This window comes from Neoarius graeffei, chromosome 26 (genome assembly GCF_027579695.1).
Source record: "Neoarius graeffei isolate fNeoGra1 chromosome 26, fNeoGra1.pri, whole genome shotgun sequence".
Lineage (NCBI taxonomy): Eukaryota > Metazoa > Chordata > Actinopteri > Siluriformes > Ariidae > Neoarius > Neoarius graeffei.
In genome coordinates, this window is record NC_083594.1 from 35,180,129 (window position 1) to 35,203,674 (window position 23,546).

The 23,546-nt window shown below is 43.1% G+C and overlaps 1 protein-coding gene across 5 annotated transcripts in view; it reads right to left on the reverse strand.

Moving 5' to 3' along the window:
• eif4g3a (eukaryotic translation initiation factor 4 gamma, 3a) overlaps window positions 1-23,546 on the reverse strand; it is a 185,988-nt gene that overhangs the window by 112,264 nt on the left and 50,178 nt on the right. For 3 of the 5 annotated variants that reach the window (XM_060910164.1, XM_060910165.1, XM_060910162.1), the window contains exons 4-5: window positions 17,830-17,922; window positions 7,864-7,896 (exon numbers count right to left, since the gene is read on the reverse strand). In XM_060910164.1, the coding sequence (XP_060766147.1) occupies window positions 7,864-7,896; window positions 17,830-17,922 (126 nt within the window). The remainder of the gene's footprint in view (window positions 1-7,863; window positions 7,897-17,829; window positions 17,923-23,546) is intronic. The other 2 variants (XM_060910167.1, XM_060910166.1) reach the window with 2 other exon arrangements.

The window sequence follows — 23,546 nt, forward strand, 5'->3', positions numbered from 1 at the left end:
TGTGTGAAAATCTTATGTTTTAGTTCATATTTATGCAGAAATACTGAAAAATTCTAAAGGGTTCACAAACTTTCAAGCACGACTGTACAACAAATAAGCATTTGCGACTATAAGTAGTCAACATTTAAAAACAGCAACAACAAAAAAAAAACCTGTCCAGCTGATTACGTACATCTCAAATTACATGTTTTGCGTAAGAATTGCACTACACTGCTGTTTAAAAAGAGGAATAAATAATTAGAACTCGCACACTTTCCCCATGTTTCTGTTTAAAAGCCTGCTAGCTGCTGTCTAAGCTCAGGGTTACAGCAATGACAGCCTGTGAAATACTCATGGTTTTACTGCAGGAGGAGATGAAATGCAGATATCTTGGTCATCTTCCCTATTACTAGTATCTTATCTGAATCATTTTCAGTGGAACTGTCAAGATTATTTTACGGCCACATTATCAATTGATGGTTGGCCTTAAACGATTAAAACCAAATTCGTTTCAAGAGGCCTACTGTCTGACATCCACCCAAAGTGCTTCACACTTCTAAATACAGCTCAGTCTAGCTCACAAGGTGGCGATTGATTTATTTATTTTTAAAACTTTAGATCATGCCACACTGCTCACGGCATATTTTGCTGGACACCCGAGTTTTGTCATACTTACAGGTTGATCCTTTTCCCACAGTTGTGTTAAATCAAATCAGAATCAAATCCTAAGGTAGAGCTTTTGTGTCTTTTTTTTTTTTTGTCTGTGTTGCTGACGGTCCTTACTTGAAAAAGTTTTAGGCCCTGTCCACACAGCAACGGATTCAGGCGAATCTGATAAAATTGTTTATCGTTTCGGCCTGGCGTCCACACGGCACCGGCGTTTTGGGTGCCCCAAAACGAAATCTTTTGAGAACGGGTTCCAGAGTGGAAAAATCTGGCAACGGCGCCGTTGCGAAGTCGTCTGGATGAGTAGAATGGATTTGTTTACGATGACGTCACAACCACATGACTGTCAGTGCTTCACGCCGGGTAGAAGTGTAACGAACTCGATGCGAGTTGTCAACAAATCCTATAACTTGGTTCATGAAACGCGCTTACAAAATATTTTCACTGTGAATATTTATTGTGTAATGGTGCAAAGTGAGAGAGAGAGAGAGAGAGAGAGAGAGAGAGAGAGAGAGAGAGAGAATAGCCCTTAGGGCAGAGTCTTTAGTCCAAACACTGTGGAAGCAGTACCAAACCGCGCACCGCCCGTGCGCTTTCCAAAAACAAAAACAATCCCGCCAGCAAAAATAGGAAAAAAAAAAAGGAGCGATCTCACCTCTTCAGATGTTGGTTTAAGTCCGACAATACATTCCTCAAAAAGGGCGTAGAAGAACAAAGTAATCCATCAACGTGTAGCATTCAATTTATTCTGGACCATTAAAGAATTCTGGAGGATATCAGAATGTTGGCGTACCGGCTTCCATCTACCCCCATTCATTCCTCTTTCCGCGTCTTTCGTTTTACGCTACTGATTAATAATCAAAACTTTATGTGGCTAATGCTACAGAAGAAGGGGTTTATGTGCATACGTCTACTTCTTCTATTGTTCTGGTGTCTCCGATGGGACCGTCTTACAGCGCACGTAGAGGTGTGGCATGTGTATTGCATCGTTTTCAGCAAGCGTTGCCATATGTACCTGAAATTTTACTGATCCGTTGCCCATGTGGACGTGATATTTAAAAAAAAAAAATCTCGTTGCTGTTGTCGTGTGGACGTAGCCTTAGGCTATGTTTACATTAGACCGTATCTGTCTCGTTTTCTTCGCGGATGCACTGTCCGTTTACATTAAACCACCTGGAAAAGCCGGGAAACGGGAATCCGCCAGCGTCCACGTATTCAATCTAGATCGTATCTGGTCCGGTGCTGTGTAAACATTGAGATACGCGAATACGCTGTGCTGAGCTCTAGCTGGCGTCGTCATTGGACAACGTCACTGTGACATCCACCTTCCTGATTCGCTGGCGTTGGTCATGTGACGCGACTGCTGAAAAACGGCACGGACTTCCGCCTTGTATCACCTTTCATTAAAGAGTATAAAAGTATGAAAATACTGCAAATACTGATGCAAATACTGCCCATTGTGTAGTTATGATTGTCTTTAGGCTTGCCATCCTTCCACTTGCGAGTGGTAAGTGATCTGCGCTGGGATCACACACACAGCGGCTCAGTCCCGAATCGTGGCTTGTGCACTTCACTCGCGCGCTCTGTGAGCTGCGCAGGGCCGGAGTGCGCACCCTCCAGAGGGCACTCGCTGTTCAGGGCGGAGTGATTTGGAGCGCAGGATGCCTGCGGAGCCGAGCGTATCCGTGTATTGGTGTTGCTGTGTGCACGGCTAACGGTTTTAGTGTAAACGCGAATCGTTTTAAGAACGTTAATCTGATGATCCGCTGATTCGACGTAATGTAAACGTAGCCTTAGACTCCTGCAAATCGCTGCATATGCTCCGTGTATACCCCTAACAGGTAGAAATCCTTCATATCTGTACTGCAGAAATACAACAATCCCATATGGTGCATCATATATAATGACTGCTTGTAAACGGTACACAACGAGCCCAGATGAGCAGAAGCAATTAGTGTTGTTGCTTCACACAATGTAGGTATCCAACAACCCATTTGGAATGACAAGTAACATAGATGTCTTTAATGTTTGATGCTCAAGGACATATACCGATGACTCGTCAGGGCAATGGTGGCTCAATGGTTAAGGCTCTGATTTCAGGGTTTAAGCCCCAGCAGTGCCAAGCTGCCACTGTTGGGTCCTTAAGCAAGACCCTCTCTGCTCCACCGACACCGTATCATGGCTGACCTTGTGCTCTGACCCCAACAAGCTGGGATATGCGAAGAAAAGAATTTCACTGTGCTGTAATGTACAGTGGTATGCAAAAGTTTGGGCACCCCTGGTCAAAATTGTTGTTTCTGTGAACAGTTAAGCAAGTTGAAGATGAAATGATCTCCAAAAGGCATAAAGTTAAAGATGACTCATTCCCTTTATATTTTAAGCAAAAACAATTTTTTTTTTATTTTCATCTTTTACATTTTCAAAATGACAAAAAAGGAAAAGGGCCCGAAGCAAAAATTTGGGCACCCTGCATGGTTAGTACCTAGTAACGCCCCCTTTGGCAAGTATCACAGCTTGTAAACACTTTCTATAGCCAGCTAATAATCTTTCAGTTCTTACCTGGGGGATTTTCACACATTCGTCCTTGCAAAAGGCTTCCAGTTCTACAAGTTTCTTGGGCTGTCTTGCATGCACTGCTCTTTTGAGATCCATTCACAGATTTTCAATGATGTTTAGGTCAGGGGACTGTGAGGGCCATGGCAAAACCTTCAGCTTGTGCCTCTTGAGGTATTCCATTGTAGATTTTGAGGTGTGTTTTGGCTCATCGTTTATTGTAGGACCCGTCCTCTTTTTAACTTCAACTTTTTTACAGATGGTGTGATGTTTGCTTCCAGAATTTGCTGGTATTTATTCGAATCCATGCTTCCCTCGACCAATGAAGTGTGCCCTGTGCCACTGGCTGCAACACAACCCCAAAGCATGATCGATCCACACCCATGCTTCAGAGTTGGAGAGGTGTTCTTTTCCTGGAATTTGGCACCCTTTTTTCTCCAAACATACCTTTGCACATTGTGGCCCAAAAGTTCTATTTTGATTTCATCACTCCACAGGACTTGTTTCCAAAATGCATCAGGCTTATTTAGATGTTCATTTTCAAACTTCAGACGCTGAATTTTGTGGCAAAGATGCAGGAAAGGTTTTCTTCTGATGACTCTTCCATGAAGGTCATATTTGTTCAGGTGTCGCTGCATAGTAGAACAGTGCACCACCACTCCAGGGTCTGCTAAATCTTTCTGAAGGTCTTTTGCAGTCAAACAGGGGTTTTTATTTGCCTTTCTAGCAATCCAACGAGCAGTTCTTTCAGAAAGTTTTCTTCATCTTCCAGACCTCACCTTGATCTCCACTGTTTCTGTTAACTGCCATTTCTTAATAACATTACAATCTGAGGAAACGGCTACCTGAAAACACTTTGCTACATTCTTGTAGCCTTCTCCTGCTTTGTGAGCATCAATTATTTTATTATTCAGAATGCGAGGGAGTTGCTTAGAGGAGCCCATGGCTGTTGATTTTAGGGACAAGTTTGAGGAGTCAGAGAATTTATGCAGCTTTGAAATCTGCATCATCTGACCTTTCCTAACGAAGAATTTGAACAAGCCACAGCTCAATAAGCTAATTAAGGTCTGGAACCTTGGTAAAAAAAGTTACCCGAGAACTCAAATGTATTGTGGTGCCCAAACTTTCGCATGGTGTTCCTTTTCTTTTTTCACTCTCCAATTGTACAAAACAAAAATGATACGCACATCTTGCAGAAAACGCTGAAAAGAAACATGTCATCTTTACCTTTATGCCTTTTGGTGATCAGTTCATCTTCGGTTCACTTAAGGGTTGTTTTACAATCAGGGTACAAAGTTTGTGTCACAGGGGTCCAAAATTCAAATAAAAAAAAAAACAACTATCAAATCTGCACTTTTGGAAACTAATACACATATGAACATAGGCATGTGTAATAGTTTGTATTATAACAAGATTAAGTGTAGCTTTAAGCAGGGCTGGGAGAAACAAATGAAGTGATTCTCGGAGAGGACATTTTTTTTTCGACAATTCAGAATCCACTACTTCCATAGTGCTTTTAAATACAAGTCTGTAAGCTTTGTGTTACTTGTCTCTAATATTTATGTCCCAATACCTTGACCACATTTTAGGATGAAAATAATCATTTTAGATATGTTATTTTATATTGAAAAATTAGCTGTCTCGGAGAGGACATTTTTTTGAAACAATTACATACTAATTTGATCAAAATAGTCTGAAAACTTACTGGCATTCAACATTAAAACTTAACTATGTTTCCAATGATATGGAACCAAATATTTGTTTTATGGTATAAAGAATGATTTAAGTGCATCCCTTTTGGCGCTACCTGTGGTCAAAAAAAGCACTTTTTCTAAATGACACGAGTAATTTTGCTAAATGAGACATATATTGCCATACATTCACCAAAAATAACGTTATCACCAATTTTTTTTTTTTTGCATGGTAAATAGAGCTATCACAGGGCTACAATGAACAACCAAGTTTATTTAGTCAAGCCTTTTGATATTGAAGATAATAAGTGTTAAATGTGATTTTTAGCTTGCGTACCCTGATTGTAAAACAACCCTTAAAGTGCCATTCCACCATTGGATGTATTCTTTGGCATAAAATACAATATATTTTATGACAACATGACTAGACAGAGAAATCTTTTAGCTTCAAAATGATATATCAAACATAATTTTTTGACAACGACAAGTATATTAATTTTGCGACCAAAGTCACCTACCCTTTTAATTTCCGCGCGGTAGTGAAACATGATGTCATCGGCACGTTCCCCTTCTTGTGTACCATGTGTCGGTCTATTTTTAGACCAGGAAACCCCCAAAGTGAGAGAGTCATTTCTCCTCGTATATGGGGGCCAAAAAAATTGCGAAAAATTTTGAGTTAATCTTTCAGTTAGCTAGATTTATTGGTATTAGCTAGATTTATTGGTATTATTTTTATCGCGTTCTATCCGCCATTGCTGATAATGTGTGCCATGTCACGTGGTACACAAGAAGGGGAACCTGCCGATGACATCACGCGCGGAAATTAAAAGGGTAGGTGACTTTGGTCGCAAAATTAATATACTTGTCGTTGTCAAAAAATTATGTTTGATATATCATTTTGAAGCTAAAAGATTTCTCTATCTAGTGATACCGTTTATATATGTTGTCAAAATATATTGTATTTTATGCCAAAGAATACGTCTAATGGTGGAATGGCACTTTAACTATTCACAGTAACAGACATATTTTCAGTAAGGGTGCCCAAACTTTTGCATGCCACTGTACGTGTAATGAGTAAAGACGACGACTTCTCTGTTAAGAATATAGGTGTGATGCAGAGTTTCTAGGCATTTCATAGACGGATGAGGAAGAAGCTTTAAAATGCTTTTGGAGAACTTTACCACTATGGCCATACTTAAGAAATACAGCTTTGTGAAATCTTTAGCAAGTTCTAACAGTCAAAGAAATCTTAGCTGCTTTCTGTAATGTAGCCAGGCCACGATGTAGCAATGCACTCTTGACGTCAGGGCAAGTTTTTAAGATCAGTGACTGCATGCGGCCACCAAGTCAATGAAATCCATGAAGAAGTGAAGCTTAATAATGAAATCCCATTTGTCTAGAAATGTCCACTATGCACAGACCAATTAGGCTGAAGTATGAGGAGTCTGCAATTCCTGTTTAAAATAAACACGACAGGAATTGTTGCTTTAGGAAAATAATCAATCCCACACGATGGCGTGATGCAGCCTGAGGCGAAACGGGGTTACCTTTACCACCCGAGAGTTGATTATTTTCCAACAGCAGCACGTCCTGAAGTGTTGACATTTCTGTCACATAAGAGATAACACATTTTAAAAAAATTATATAAAATGGTAACGAATGATACGTTGTGCTTTTAACCGTTTGTGGATGCACTTAAATGTCTGGAACACCTGCGTGAGACTAAACAAACAAACAAAAAACAAACAAACCCATCTTGTCAAGTTACTGTTGTCCCTTTTCCACCAAAGCAGTTCCAGGGCTGGTTCAGGGCCAGTGCTTAGTTTGGAACCGGGTTTTCTGTTTCCACTGACAAAGAACTGGCTCTGGGGCCAGAAAAACCGGTTCCAGGCTAGCACCAACTCTCTGCTGGGCCAGAGGAAAGAACTGCTTACGTCAGCAGAGGGGGCGGAGTTGTTAAGACCAACAACAATAACAAGACCACGAAAGATCGCCATTTTTAAGCGACGAGAAGCAGCAGCTGTACAAACGCAAAGTCATCCATTATTATTATTGTTGTTGTTGCTGCTGCTTCTTCCGTGTTGTTTTTGCTTCGATATTCGTGCCAAGGTTTATGCAAACGTAGTGACGTAACTGACGTATACAACGACGTAATGACGTGTCTTCCCTTAGCACCGTGAGCTATGGAAAAGCAAACTGGTTCTCAGCTGGCTCGCAAGTTGAACGAGTTGTGAACCAGCACCGGCCCCGAACCAGCCCTGGAACTCATCTCATCTCATTATCTGTAGCCGCTTTATCCTGTTCTACAGGGTCGCAGGCAAGCTGGAGCCTATCCCAGCTGACTACGGGCGAAAGGCGGGGTACACCCTGGACAAGTCGCCAGGTCATCACAGGGCTGACACATAGACACAGACAACCATTCACACTCACATTCACACCTACGGTCAATTTAGAGTCACCAGTTAACCTAACCTGCATGTCTTTGGACTGTGGGGGAAACCGGAGCACACGGAGGAAACCCACGCGGACACGGGGAGAACATGCAAACTCCGCACAGAAAGGCCCTCGCCGGCCACGGGGCTCGAACCCAGGACCTTCTTGCTGTGAGGCGACAGCGCTAACCACTACACCACCGTGCCGCCGCCCTGGAACTGATTTGGTGGAAAAGGGGTATGAGAAACGGGAAAGCATATTGATACACTCATGTGAGAAAACCCACTAACAAATGCTGACACTGGAGTCTCCTTCCATAAATGTTAAATAAATGCTTCCTTACAAAAAAAAAAACAACATTCACCGCATCCTTTTAATAAATTTTTTTTTAACATCGGTTCATTATTAACCTTAGATTACACTGAGTGTCTACCTTACAAGTCTATGTGAATGAGCTGAGAAACAATAACGCATTAGAACAAGCGCAATAATATAATATAAACCTGTGATTAGATCTACTGTGTCACAAGATGGACGTTACCTGATGGTGGGTGGGCCGAGGCCCCGTCACAAACTGATGGATGCAGAACGATGCAGCAGCAGTCACACACACACACACACACACACACACACACACACACACACACACACACACAGAGAGAGAGAGAGAGAGAGAGAGAGAGAGAGAGAGAGAGAGAGATTGATTAGCATACGATAGCGAGATATACACTATGTAGAACACTGACTGTGCACCCATTTAAACATGTTCAAACTGTGACAAAGGGGGGGCGTAAGGGAGAGTTTCGTTTCCTCCCACATGTACACACACTCGTCACCAGCGCAGACGGTTCTCTTGGTGGATATCAGCATGGTGCTAATGAGGTTTGTATCTGACAGCAGAAGGAGAAGCAGCCAGAGACACATGGTCGATTCCACAGAACAGAATGGATTTCTGGTCACACACACTCCAGATCAGAGGTGTTAAACACAAACTGAAGAGGGGAGGAAAAAAAAAAACAAAAAAAACAACGCACAACCCACTAGCTCTTCCTATGGTTTCTACTGTGACTACAGTTTTAAACATTATCACTTATTACCATTAACATGTTACAATTAATTACCATAACATTACTAATAGCTTTTGGATAACAATTCCTGACGGCCATGAGTTTAAATAAGTGAGTTAATTAAAAACTGAGACACGTGCTTTGCCATATGCAACTGGTAGTGTAGTGGTTTCCAAACACTGCACACAACTGCAAAATACATCCGTTATCATTTAATCTCAACCAAAACTTTGCACGAGGAGTAGAATGGACCTGACGGATGCTCTTCGACACCCGTCTAAAGCGAAAGAGGCACATAATGAGTTTTGAAAATCATAGGTTTCTGCTGCTTGTGCAGTGACATTAAATTCATCATCTTTTCAGGCATACTTCGGAGCTAAAAGTTGATCACCCACACTTGCAGACAGGATACTACACTCTACTTTCCCTTGACCCTGGGTGGTAGCCTTATCTTTTGCAACTTTAATTTCACCTGGATGTGTGGATATAGTGTACTTATAAAAAAAGGTGCATAACTTCGACTGTAATTACCTTTACAGAGTAAAGATTTAAAGGTACACTAGGCTGGTGTGGTACAAGTTTTTCCCCCGATCCATTTTAAAATAGCGTGATAAACTATTAAATCGTCCAGAAACATTAGCTTAAATAAAAAAAAGAAGTCAGAAAAATTCATCATTTCAGTTTTAAAGACAGTAGGGGAGGGCGTAACAATATGATCAGCTGTGCAATCGGGAACTGTGGCAATCATGAAAACTAAGCTGGATGGTTGATTGCAATTCTGGAGTAATAAGCAGTAAACAGTATAAAAACCACATAGCTTGATGCAACTCTTAGAAATCAGGTCACATCTCTGTTGATGCTGCTTCGTGTTGAACAAGAGTGGAAGTTTAAAAAAAAAAAAAAAATTTGTTACACAATTATACCGTCCAAGTGATGGCTCCGACACTTCGTTGTAGGCCTGTTTAATAATTTACACTGTGTGCACAATTATTAGGCAAGTTGTATTCCTGATGATTAATTTTATCGTTGAACAAATACAGTGCTCTCAGTCAATCCAAATTGTTAATAAACCTAAAACCAGAATGATTAACAAAGGAAAGGGGAGTTTAGGCCTTCTCAGGGGAATATATAAGTGTGCAGAATTATTATGCAACTAAATGAAAAGCTTAAAGTTTCCCATCTCACTTGTTTATTTTAATTTTCAGTGTAACAAATAAACTCAGAATTAACAAATAAACACTTCTAGCATTTCAAAAATATTCAGTGACCAATATAGCCACCCTTCTTTTCAATAACTGCCATGAGCCTTCCATCCAGTCTGTTAGTTTTTTGATTTGTCGACGATCAACTTTTTGTGCAGGAGCAACCACGGCCTCCCAAATGCTATTCAGAGTGGTGTATTGTCTTCCCTCGCTGTAAATCTCATGCTTAAGAAGGGGCCACAAGTACTCAATAGGGTTTAAGTCAGGTGAGGAAGGGGGCCATGTCATTACTTTGTCATCTTTAAGGCCTTTGTGGGCTCGCCAAGCAGTGGAGTACTAGGGTGCATGTGATGGTGCGTTGTTCTGCATAACAATCATGGCCTTCTTGAATGATGCAGACTTCTTCCCATACCACTGCTTGAAGAATGTATCTTTTAGAAACTGGCAGTAGGTTTGGGAGTTGATGTTAAGTCCATCTTCAACCTGAAATGGTCAAACTAGCTCATCCTTAATAATACCATTACCCCTCCACCACCTTGCTGGTGTCGGAGTCAAAGTACCCTGTGTCCATTATGGCCCTTTTCCACTACCCTTTTTCAGCTCACTTCAGCTCGCTTCAGCTCACTTCAGCCCGACACGGCTCGCGTTTCGACTACCAAAAACCAGCACGACTCAGCTCGTTTCAGCCCTGCTTAGCCCCTAAAACTCGCACCGTTTTGGAGTGGGGCTGAAGCGAGCCAAACCGTGCCGAGTGAGGTTGGGGGCGTGAGCAGACACTCCCCTGTGCACTGATTGGTGAGGAGGAGTGTCCTCACATGCCCACACACGCCCCGCGAGCGCGCTGGGATCTGTAAACACCGCAAACCCGGAAGAAGAATAATTATGAATTACGAGAATTTCTGAAGCCTTATGCGCCTCGCCTCATCTATACGCTCTTGCCAGTATCTGTTGGCGTTGTCGGTGACAACAAGCCACAGCACCAAGACCAGCAACACTAACGACTCCATGTCCTCCATGTTTATTGTTTACTATTCGGGTCGTGAGACTACCGCTTAAAAGCTCACTGAATCAGTGACATACAGAGCATCGTGGACGAGTTCGCGGAGCGCAAGGCTCGTCGTATGCCCTTCAAATAATGCGCGCAGTAGGCTATTGATGTTTTATTATGAGCCATGTACAGTATGTCGCCTAATGTTTTTTTGTTTCTGAGTTACATGTTCGTTTGAAGGACTTAATGTACAAAATAACATAGTTGCACCCCGTAGTGTTGAAATTGGTAAACACAGTGCATTCAGTGAGGTTTGCACCGCCCTCCTTTTATTTCTGACTCTTCCTGTCACCGTTGCAACCTCTGAGCGCTCATTCGTATGCCCTTCAAATAATGTGCGCAGTGTAGGCTATTGGTGTTTTATTATGAGCCATGTACAGTATCCTAATGTTTTTTGTTTCTGAGTTACATGTTCGTTTGAAGGACTTGATGTACTAAATAACATAGTTGCACCCGGTAGTGTTGAAATTGGTAAACACCGCAGTTGCGGACATTTTGTAGCCTAAAATGATGTTATGATAAGCTTTAATAAAGGGCCCGGTCATTTGCCCCGCCCCTGGCCCGGCTCTGACTTGTTCCGCCACTTTCACTGATGTCACTGTTTGCGCTGCTTAACGACATCACGTGACGTCCACCCACTTTCGCTAACTCCACCCAATGTGTCCACCCACTTCCAGCCAGCACGGTTCAGCGCGGTTGTAGTCGAAATGCAACTCCAACAGCCCCGCTCAGCTCGACTCAGCACGGCACGGCTCAGCCGCGTTTGTAGTGGAAAAGAGGCATTAGTTATCCAGCTATGGGCCCATCCATCTGGTCTATCCAGAGTCACTCTCATTTCATCCGTCCATAAAACCTTTGGAAAATCTGTCTTCAGATATTTCTTGGCCCAATCTTGACATTTCAACTTGTGAGTCTTGTTTAGTGGTGGTCGTGTTTCAGCCTTCCTTACCTTGGCCATGTCTCTGAGCACCGAACACCTTGTCCTTCTGGACACTCCAGGTCGGTTGCAGTTCTAGAATATTGTGGCACTGGAGGATAATGGGTTCCTGGTAGCTTCATGTTTAATCCTTCTCAAGTCTTTTGCGGTTAATTTGTGTCTTTTCTTCTCCACACATTTTTTGCGACCCTGTTGACTATTTGCAACAAAACGTTTGATTGTTCTGTGCTCACATTTCTATAGCTTAGCTATTTCAAGAGTGCTGCATCCCTCTGATAGGCATTTTACAATTTTTGTCTTTTCAGTGTCTGTTAAATCTCTTTTTTGGCCCATTTTGCTTGAGATAAAGAAGCTGCCTAATAATTATGCACACCTTAATATAGGGTATTAATGACTTTAGGTCACACCCTCCCTCATTACACAAATAAATACCACCTGAGAATGCTTAAATCCAATTAGCATTCAAGTGTATCTAGCTTGCGGTTGGAAAACATGCATAGAAATAATGGTAGGGTCAGAGTACTCACTTGCCTAATAATTGTGCACACAGTGTAGAGTCAAAGCCTTTGTCCCCCTCCCCCCTTTTGGTTGAACCCCCCCCCAAAAAAACTAAGGGCCTCTGCATGCTCTTGCGACAAGGCTTTCGCAGATAGCTTTTCGCAGACAGTTGTAATTTATCGTTGAGCGGGGAGTAATAGATGTGCGCGATGTTATTCACCGCCACAATGCAAGGGGGCGCGAAGTCGCGAAATCGCTAGGAGTAGTTGGTGGGTGTGGTTAGTGGAGTGTTTATCCTCCGGCTACTTATAATGACTAGAACTGGAGTCGTATAGATGTCCGTACTTCCTCACTTCCTCGATCAACCGCTCTTCGTGCTGCTCCATCTTCGCTCGTGTTTTTAAAAATGGCGGTCGTGAAAACAAACCAAACCGGGAAAGTAGGGAAGTGGAAGTGCGTGTACAGCGGCTGTAGAGTGGACCAATCAGAGCCCTCTTGTCCGCGACGCTGTCTGCGAGGCTTCTGCGGTGGTCACAATTTTTGGGAGGTGCACGCAGAGCGTCTGCGAAGGTGGGGGGGCTTCGCAGACGCCATCTGCGACGCTATCTGCGAGGACTGGGTTGTCAGCATAAATTGGCCTTAAGAAAGCCCTTTTCTGTGGTTTCTCTAATAAATACAGCCTAGTAAACTGATGTTAAACATATGATACGCTTGTCTAATGTTAGCCAAGTCGACCATACACTGATATTGTTTGACATTAATGAACTCAAAACATTCTCCATTTAACGAGACAGAAAGTGAAAGTGTATGAGATTGGGGGAAGGGGGTGATGTTTCCAAGAAGTGTGTGTCAACGACGCAGGAGTTCGAAACAAGTAGCTCGGTCCTGAGTCATGATATTGCCATCAATCAAGCTGAATGTATGATAAGAATGAGAAGTGGACTTGCATGTTCAAGCCCAGTAACTTACAGGAAATATGTGCATCATGTCATTACCAGAATATTTAAATGAGCCTGGAAAAACAGCTGAAAGACATTTCCTGTTCTAGAAGTCTAGATGAACTAAAAATAATTCATGAAAAAAACAAGTTCATCACGACTTATTCAGTGAACCATGGCAGACTACTATGGGTGGTCATTTTTACACTCTTGGACCCTGTTTACACCAAATATTTCTGGAGTGATGTCCAGTTTCTACACTATATGGCCATGTGGACACCTGACCATCGCACCCATATGTACTTTTTGTACATCTCCTCACTGAAAACAATTAATACTGGAGCACCGCAAGGTTGCGTTCTCTCACCAATTTTATACACACTGTACACCAGTGACTGCCAGGCATCCTCCCCAGCTCATACCTTTTTTAAGTACGCCGACGACACAGCACTGGTGGGCTTCCTACATTCTGACACCTTATCTGTTGAAGGTTTTGAAAGGGAGGTTCAGGGTTTTATTAGGTGGTGGACAGACAACTTTTTATTGGTCAATGTTAAAAAGACAAAGGAAATGGTGATAGATTTTAGCAAAAAAGGAATACCTATCTCTCCATCCAAGATTACGTGAGTACGTCGTGCGCATCTGGCTGCCGCTTCTCACCAGAGCTTTTTTGTTTTGTTTTATTTTCTTTTTTTTTGTGTGTGTGTTTTTGTGTAGTTTGATGTTTGTTTGAGTGTTTTGTCCGCCGGTTGTGGTGTAGCTCCAGACCCAGTTTTGGGTGTCAGTTCCCTCCAGGCCTTGGTTCGCTGTGAGTGATGCCTGCGCTCCCAGCTATGGACTGCAGTGAGCTCGTTGCTCATTTTACATCGTGGTTGTCCAGCGCTCTGCGCTTTAACGCTTGGCGTGATGTTCCGAGCGATGCTGCTCGGTGGTGTCGCGGCGTCTGTGCAGGCGGTTTGGGACACACCAACGCTCTGCATGGCGGAGCTTCTCTGCTCGCTTTGTGGATCCATGGCGTGGTGTTTGAGCGATGTTGCTGGCGGCGTCACGGCGGCGGTGCTGGAGATGTGGGACTCGTTTTCTTGCGCCTTTTGGTGGGACTGTGGCTGCTACACCACGGGAATTACATCCTGACCCCTACTTGGTGGACTTTTTATTTTTATTTATTTAATTATATATATTTTTTTCTTTCTTTGTCCATTATTGTAAAGCGTCCTTGGGTTTCTTGAAAGGCGCTAGATACATTTAACTTATTATTATTATTATTATAAGATTAATGGCGAACAGATAGAGCGGGTCTCATCTTACAAGTATTTGGAAATAGAGATAGACGACAGATTGTGTTTTAAGCAGTGTGCACAGACCAAATGTAAGAGGCTACAACAGAGGATGTTCTTTCTTAGGAAACTCAAAGATTTTAGATTAGACTGCAGTATAGACCCCTTCGCAGTAAACGTCATTCATACGAAAGCGGAAATTGCGCGCGCAGCCTGGACCCAAAAAAGACTCAGAAATGTCTAGTTGTTGTGTTTTCGGGTGTCAGAATCGTAGCAGTGATGGGGTTAAAATGTACAGAATTCCAGCAGGATCTCACCCATTCCAAAAAAATCGTCGACGTCTATGGCTACAAGCCATCAAACGTGTAGACTGGGATGAAAGCACTATCAAAAATGCGCGGGTTTGCAGCGCCCACTTCATCACAGGTAAGATCAGGCTATTTATTAAATCTTTCTTTTTTTATTCTTTCTAGTCTTCGTTTATTGATGTAGCAAAATACTTTGGTAACGTTTGTCTGATTAGCTGGGTCATAGTTACACAATGTAATGAATATTGTTAGCATGTTAACTTAGCTTTGCATGCAATTTTGTTTGTAGGAGAGGTCTCGCTTGACTCAAGCAGTCCAGATTTTGTGCCATCATTATTTGTGTATGCCGAAAATCACAATTTTAAAGCAAGGATGGAAAGGTAAAATTGTGTGCCCTCGCTCTAAATGCCAACTTACGTTGACTGCTCTAACCTAGCTCCCGCCCCGTTCACTTTCATTTCTGCTCTTTGCCTCTCGCTTTTTACGCAGCTCTGATTTCTCTTCGCTGCACTCTTTACACTATCATTCCTTTCATGCCATTACCTCCTGCAAATTGCTGTTTAGTTGGTATTTGCTGTTGTAGCTAAAGCCACATTGCCATCACATCACTGGCATAATTTGATTAAAACAAAATGAATATGAATGTCCCATTGTTAATCAAGTTGTACATGCCCGCACATAACAATCATATGCGTCTAAAGACTTGTAGGCACGAAGTTTTTCGTGGGTGTACACTGAAGTCTTGTCAATAAGGTACGAGTATATATCTGGCCATTGTATACCAGGGAACTTACTGACATCGTCCGTCCACTCTTTAATTAAATGCGGATCCGGTAGGCGATGTCCACTTGTTAGAGTTAACTTATTTATGTAGCATTCTCGATCTTGTAACGACAATTGTTTGGCATAATCTGACAGCTCATAATGCCGGTCTATGGACAGCGCCATCGTTTCTGGGTCCAGGCTGCGCGCGCATCCTGGCAACGGTCGGTTTGTTTATAAACATGCGAAGGGGTCTATTCTCCAATTGTTTTATAAATCACGTTTACCACATTTTATCATTTGGGCTAATCTGCGTCTATGGAAATGGAAATGTGCACGTACAGGACCACAAAAAATTGCAGCGCATCATTAAATCAGCCAGCCGGGTTATTGGTGTGGACCAGACATCTGCAGTCGAGCTGTACAATGAGCTTATTTTAAGAAAGATGGATCAAATTTTAACTGACCCAACACATCCTCTGTTCTCAAAGTTTTTAAGAAGCACCCGGTCTAATAACAGATTTCTGCAGAGGCCAATCAGGACGGCGAGGTACCACAAATCATTTGTACCCACAGCAATAAGACTATACAATAACAAACCAAAAACATCTGTTGCACTTTAATTCACTCATCTGTACAAATTTCCTTTTATGCATTTTATTTATTTTATGTAGCGCACAGTTTTTATCTTTTGTTTTTATCTCTTATTGTTAAGATATATAAGATAAACTTTTTATATCACAGATTTATTTTAATGTGGTATGTCTATTGTCTGTCTGTCTACATGTCTTTGGTATGTTTTGAGGAGATGTGCAATATGGACCACTTGAGTTTCCCCCTGGGGGATAATAAAGTTTACCTTGACCTTTTTGAACATCCCGCTCCAGATTTATTCGACTTCGCTGTTATTACTACCTCCACTCTTCTGGAAAGGTTTTCGTCACGAGAGCAGTAGTGAGGTCAGGCAAGGATACCGGACAAGGAGGTATTCCTGTTTATCTACAGGTGCTCAGTGGGGGCTGAGGTCAGGACTCTGTGCAGGTCACTCAAGTTCTTCCACATCGGCTTTGGTAAAGCACATCTGTATGGAGCTCGCTTTGCATACAGGGGTGTAGTCATGCTGGAACAGGTTTGGACCTGTTGATCCCAGTGAAGGGAAACTGTAATCCTACAGCATACAAAGACAATGTTGTGCGCTTCTGACTTTGTGGGAACAATTTGGGGAAGGACCACTTATGGGCGTGATGGTCGGGTGTCCACATACTTTTGGCCACATAGTGGAGATTGCGCACCGGCTGTTTGTTTGACGCAAAAAGAAGGAGCTCCCGTCAAAAACTGAGAAAAGGGCTGTTTACAAAAGTGAGCCCGCTTACAGCCACAGCAAACACTACTGTGGTCAACAGATCAATTTCAGTGTGAACCTGGACCACATGCAATGTTTTGCTAGCAAAATTAGTTGCATCTTAGAAAGACTGATTACACACATCTGCTTAAAACGCGTTTCTGAAGCGGTTCGAGTGATCCGATTTAAAATTTTTTTTTTTACATGGGTCTTCTGTGCATTCACCTGTGGATGATCCCTATTCCACTATAATCCTGATGCTCAACGCTTGTGAGACAATAGGGGTGTTCACACGGCACATATTTGCATCGATGCTGCACCGATGTATTTTGTTGCGATATATCTTACACCGGTGTAAATTTTGTGGAGCGTTCACACGTCACAAACCTGCTTACCAGAGAGAAGCGTGTTAGCACCGGTGCAGCCCCACTTGTGTTCACACGGCAGTTTTTGCGACCGTGCTATACGATAGTAATAACGCGGAAATGAAATATGCGCATGCGTGAAAATGTACTTCCTTTTCCCGGTTGTCATGGCATCACCAAGCGCCGGGAAAACAACGTGGATGAAGACACCAGTGTTGCCAGATACTGCTGACGTTTTCCAGCCCAAAATATGTTCAAATCCACCAAAATGCACTTAAAACCGCCCAATCTGGCAACACTGGAAGACACGCAGTTCTGTTGTTGTTGATATTCGCCGTTTTGGAAGCGCAAAATACCAGGATGCAAATTATGCAATGCCTGTATGTAATCAACTCTCCTGACGCGTAGCGAGTCTACCCCTGTAGCGTTCAGACGGCCCATTTTATATCGGTGCTGCCCCGCAAACTAGCATTTACTCTGGAGTAAATTTCTTAAACCACCTCCTGAGCAGGGTTAGATTTGCACCGGTTTAAGCAGCTTTCAGGAGCTACACCGGTATAACTTTGTACCGTGTGAACGCTCTACCGGGGCAGCCCCGGTGCTACACCGGAGTAAAAGTTGCCATGTGAACACCCCTTATTTGGAGTAAATTTAGTATTGCTTCAGAAACCCATATTTTGAAGGAAAAAAAACTATTAGAATAATTTTAGATCACTGCATCCAGAATACATACTTCTTGAAAGAAAAAGTAAGCTGTACTTACAGGCCGACTGGGAGGCTGTACATTCACTGGCTGTGTCTGTGGAGAATATATGAGGGAGGCAGAGCCAGCATTCTGTGTGGGGTTGTAGGAGGGCTGGATACACACAGACAGGGGCGTGATTTAGACAGAAAGACAGATGCACAGCATGAGAAACACACTTTTCTTCTGGGTAGGAGTCATCAAGGGGAAAACCAAGAAAGTTAATATGCGATACGCGGAAATATTCCCCATGGACCATATGGAGGGTGTCGCCATCGTTATCTATGTGGATGTGGCAAGAGGAACAACTGATAATAAGTGAACCGTGGATACATGTCTGTCGGTCATCACTTGGGAGTGCGCTGTGGGTGGGAAGCGGGACCGTTACAGCAGCAGTAGCAGTTGAAGACTATTATTAACTGGCAGTGCTCCTTAAAGGCCTCTGCATGCTCTTGCGACAAGGCTTTCGCAGATAGCTTTTCGCAGACAGTTGTAATTTATCGTTGAGCGGGGAGTAATAGGCGTGCGCTATGTTATTCACCGCCACAACGCAAGGGGGCGCGAAGTCGCGAAATCGCTAGGAGTAGTTGGTGGGTGTGGTTAGTGGAGTGTTTATCCTCCGGTTACTTATAATGACTAGAACTGGAGTCGTATAGATGTACGTACTTCCTCGATCAACCGCTCTTCGTGCTGCTCCATCTTCGCTCGTGTTTTTAAAAATGGCAGTCGTGAAAACAAACCAAACCGGGAAAGTATGGAAGCGGAAGTGCGTGTACAGCGGATGTAGAGTGGACCAATCAGAGCCCTCTTGTCTGCGATGCTGTCTGCGGTGGTCACAATTTTTGGGAGGTGCGCGCAGAGCGTCTGCGAAGGTGGGGGGGGGCTTCGCAGACGCCTTCTGCGAGGACTGGGTTGTCAGCATAAATTGGCCTTAAGGCTGATGCACATTGCCTGGGATCTCGGACAACTTGCAAGGTTTGCAATCCCGGTAGCTCACGTTCTTACAAGAAACTGGGTGTTTATTAAAACGTTATTCAACACGCATCTCTGTAAAATACCCATACAAATGCAGACTCGTATCTAATCCTATCATAAATTCAAAGTAGCTGCTCGAAGTTGAATTTACAGTCCAAATGAAAGACAGCACAAAGATTGGCAAACCATTAATGTACTAGCTATCCAACTGGCCAAATGAAACCTCTAATGTGCTGCCCACTGCTGTTTCTTAGGCTACGTTCACACTGCAGGCTGAAGTGACTCAAATCCGATCTTTTCGCCCATATGTGACCTGTATCCGATCTTTTATTGACAATATGAACGACAGATCCGATTTTTTCAAATCCGACCCAGGCCGTTTGGATATGTGGTCCTAACTCCGATTCCTATCCGCTCTTTTCATATGCGACTTCAGTCTGAACCGCCAGGTCGCATTCATCCGACTTACACGTCATCAACAAGCCACAAACGTCACTATTCTGCGCTGAAGTAGGCGGCGGGTCTCTCAAAAAAAGTTACAACAACATGGCGCATAATCACGGGCGCAGATAGAGAGTGGGACGGGTGGGATTCGTCCCACCCAGATTTAAATTCACCTCGTTCGGTCCCCCCCCCACTTATAGGGAGGAAAAAACGTCTATGCTGTCTTTCTTTGCATAAGGCAAACCTCACGGAAAAATCAAAAGACTAATTACCATTCGGTTTATTGAGGTGCACGGCAGTGTATACATAGTTGCAACAACTCACATAAAACAAAACAAAGACTGATATTCGGTTGGTTGAGCTGCGCAGACTGCACAGGTTGCGAGCTCGAGCTTGGTTGCTATGGTAACCCACAACAAGTTTGACAGGCATATCGGGGTTGGGGTTGGTTTGCTGGCAGCTTTATCCCCCCCAGTTCAAAAAACGTATCTGCGCCCCTGCGCATGACATCAATGCGAGGGACGCTTCGGGCTGTGAAGGTTCTGAATCTTCTCAATGGAAGGACGCAGAGGTTAGGGAGCTGATTTCCATTTGGGGGGATGCAGCTATTCAAGCTAGATTGGATGGGTCATACCGCAACCGGGCGGTTTTACTTCCGTAAACACTGGCCATGCTCACTGCGTGTGACGTCGTCGTATCCTGCAATGCGCATGCGGAACACTTTTAGGTCGCTTTTCGTTCATACTGAGGATCACATACAAGTCGCATATATTTGTTAATGTGAACGACCTCACAAAAAAATCGGATTTCACAAAAAAATCGGAATTGAGCATTAAGCCTTGCAGTGTGAACGTAGCGTTAGTTACCTGGACAACCTAAATGGCTTCGCAACAAAATGATAGCTAGCATAGTTGAATAATGGATGTCGATCTAGTTAGCTATTGAATTGCCTTAATACAGACGCAAGCAAATATACAGCCAGTCAGTTTTTAATGGATTAATTGCCAGTTCAAGGTCAGCAATATTTGCAAGACTGAAATTGGGACTGTAAATAAACTTAATGAATTTAGGTACAATGAAGCTCACTACAAATTTGAAGCAAATAATATAAAAACGGTGTCATTTTCTTAATTTAAGCCCCTGTTCAGGTTTTGTGAGCAAAGACATTCCTTCCCTGGAAGGCTAGAAGAGCTTTACCTCTATGGCAAACACGGACAAGGGACGCTAAAATGCATCAGAAAAAAAACATACATACATATACACATATATATATATATATATATATATATATATATATATATATATATATATATATATATATACACACACACACACACACACATGTTTTGATGCCCTGTCCCGAAATTAAGGTTTGTATTAGACTGCAAAATAGGGTAAAAAGGTGACACAAACTGTCTGGCCAAAAAACATAAACATATCCATCCATCCATTATCTGTAGCCGCTTTATCCTGTTCTACAGGGTCGCAGGCAAGCTGGAGCCTATCCCAGCTGACTACGGGCGAAAGGCGGGGTACACCCTGGACAAGTCGCCAGGTCATCGCAGGGCTGACACATAGACACAGACAACCATTCACACTCACACCTACGGTCAATTTAGAGCCACCAATTACCCTAACCTGCATGTCTTTGGACTGTGGGGGAAACCGGAGCATGGGGAGAACATGCAAACTCCACACAGAAAGGCCCTCGCCGGCCACTGGGCTCGAACCCAGGACCTTCTTGCTGTGAGGCGACAGTGCTAACCACGACACTACCATGCTGCCAACATAAATATAAATTATATATTATTATTTTTTAGGTTGCACACTAATACTTTATTGGCCCACTTGAAATTTGATTAGAGCACGTATTTGCGGTAGGGTTGTTTTGACGACCTTATACAAATGTCCACATTTTATCATTTATTTCTGTCCAGAGTTGCATTAGTTTTACGCTGGGACCTTGTCTTGACAACAGGAGTGTCAAACCACACTGTAAAGTCTTCTCCAGCACATCCAAAAGACCGTCAGTGTGGTTAAGGTCAGGACTCTGTGGTGGCCAATTCATTTGTCAAAATGATTCCTCATGCTCTTTGAACCACTCTTCCACAATTCGAGCCCAGTGAATCCTGGTATTGCTGTCCTGGAATGCGTCCACGCCATTACGGAAGAAATTGATGGGATAACTTGGTCATTCAGGTCGTCAGCTGACTTCGTTTTATGGCTACATAACGTTGCAGAGCCTCGATCTGACCAACAGACAATAAACCCAGATAACAGCTCTGCCTCCAGAGGCTTGTACATATTCAAAATCACATGTACATTAGCGAACAGTGAAGCAGTAAAACTCTCTCGGCGTTTAACCCATCTGAAGCAGTGAACACACATGCACCCAATGGGTAGCTGCACCCAGGGAGCAGTTGGAAGTTAGGTGCCTTGCTCAAGGGGTGCTGTTCCCACACATTTTCCTGCTGGTCTAGGGAGTTGAACCAGCAACCTTTTCGTCCCAAAACTGCTTCTCTAACTTTTAAGCCATGGCTTCCTTAAGGCCAATTTATGCTGACAACCCAGTCCTCGCAGATAGCGTCGCAGACAGTGTCTGCGTAGCCCCCCCACCTTCGCAGACGCTCTGCGCGCACCTCCCAAAAATTGTGACCACCGCAGAAGCCTCGCAGACAGCGCCGCAGACAAGAGGGATCTGATTGGTCCACTCTACATCCGCTGTACATGCACTTCCTACTTTCCCGGTTTGGTTTGTTTTCACGACCGGCATTTTTAAAAACACGAGCGAAGATGGAGCAGCACGAAGAGCGGTTGATTGAGGAAGTGAGGAAGTACATACATCTATACGACTCCAGTTCTAGTCATTATAAAAAAAAAAAGCTCTAGTCATTATAAGTAACCGGAGGATAAACACTCCACTAACCACACCCACCAACTACTCCTAGCGACTTCGCACCCCCTTGCGTTGTGCCGGTGAATAACATCGCGCACGCCTATTATCCCCGCTCAACAATAAATTACAACTGTCTGCGAAAAGCCATCTGTGAAAGCCTTGTCGCAAGAGCATGCAGAGGCCTTTAGGCTTCCAGTTAGAGCCGTTTAGTCTCAATCCTGTGAGTTCCTGTCATACTGTGTGTATGGAAATGCTTTGACTTTCACTAATCACAACTCTACGTTCTACTGTCGATTTTTTTTTGCAATTAAAAAAAAAAAAAGTTTCTCGACCCTTCCGAAAACACAGTAACATATTTTCCACGACCATGGGATACGTCTTCCAACATGGTTGTTAAGTAAGAAATGAGAAGCTACTCACTGTATCAGTTAGGGTTAAAAGAATTGTTGCCAGCTAAAACTATTAAATCAAAATAGTTTGATCCAACGAAAAATATCCAATCAAAAGCTCAAGTATTTGCTTATTTAAATCCAAACAGAAACTTTTTGGCCAGGCAGTGTATTACGAGATACAAAATAAATTATTTTTCTCAAACTTAAAGGAAATACGCAGAACCATGGCCTCACTTTTTGTTTATAAATGCCTTGAGACCTCAAGAATGGCATAGGAATAGTTTTAAGCGTTAACAATAAATCTAATATCGTAATTTTTATGATTAAAATGATTCACATAGGTAGCGGTCTGAGTGAATAACCTTGACATCACAGCAGGAAGGCTATCGGTCTCATCACCATTTCCGCTATACTAAAACACAGAGCTAACTACAACTTCGATCCTCCATTTTGAGCTAATTTATCGCCATGACACGTAGATGCGTTGCTGGCGGGCGCAGCAACACGACAGAAGGTGGATTTACGTTGCATTCATGGCCCAAGAACGTTCAAACTGCAAAGATTCGCACGCGTTTTGTGAGAAATTCACGGGCACATTTTACTGATGACTCAAACAAAACCTCTCATCTGTTGAGTAGTGTTGGCTATAAGCCCGTATTGAAAGAGGGTGCAGTATCAACAATTAAAGGAAAACTACAAGAAAAGGAAAGCAAGTTCAGCTGCACCAGTTCTCCTGGAGCGTGAGCCGAGCAGTAATGGCGGAGTACTCGGTATGGAGAAAATGGAGAATGAGTGGTCCAGTCATCAGATTTCTCCACTGGATATGCTTCCCACCCCGCTGGATATGCTTGCCTCAGCAGCAATATCTCGCCCTTACATGGAAGCAGCGAATGAGCAAAGAACTGAAAGTCAGATTGTTTCAAAACCATCAGCCTCAAGCTCAGCCTTCAAGAAGCGAGAACACAGATGGGCAAGATGCGACACTCATTTGGTTACATAACAAAAACACCACCACTCATTGTTTACCTGCA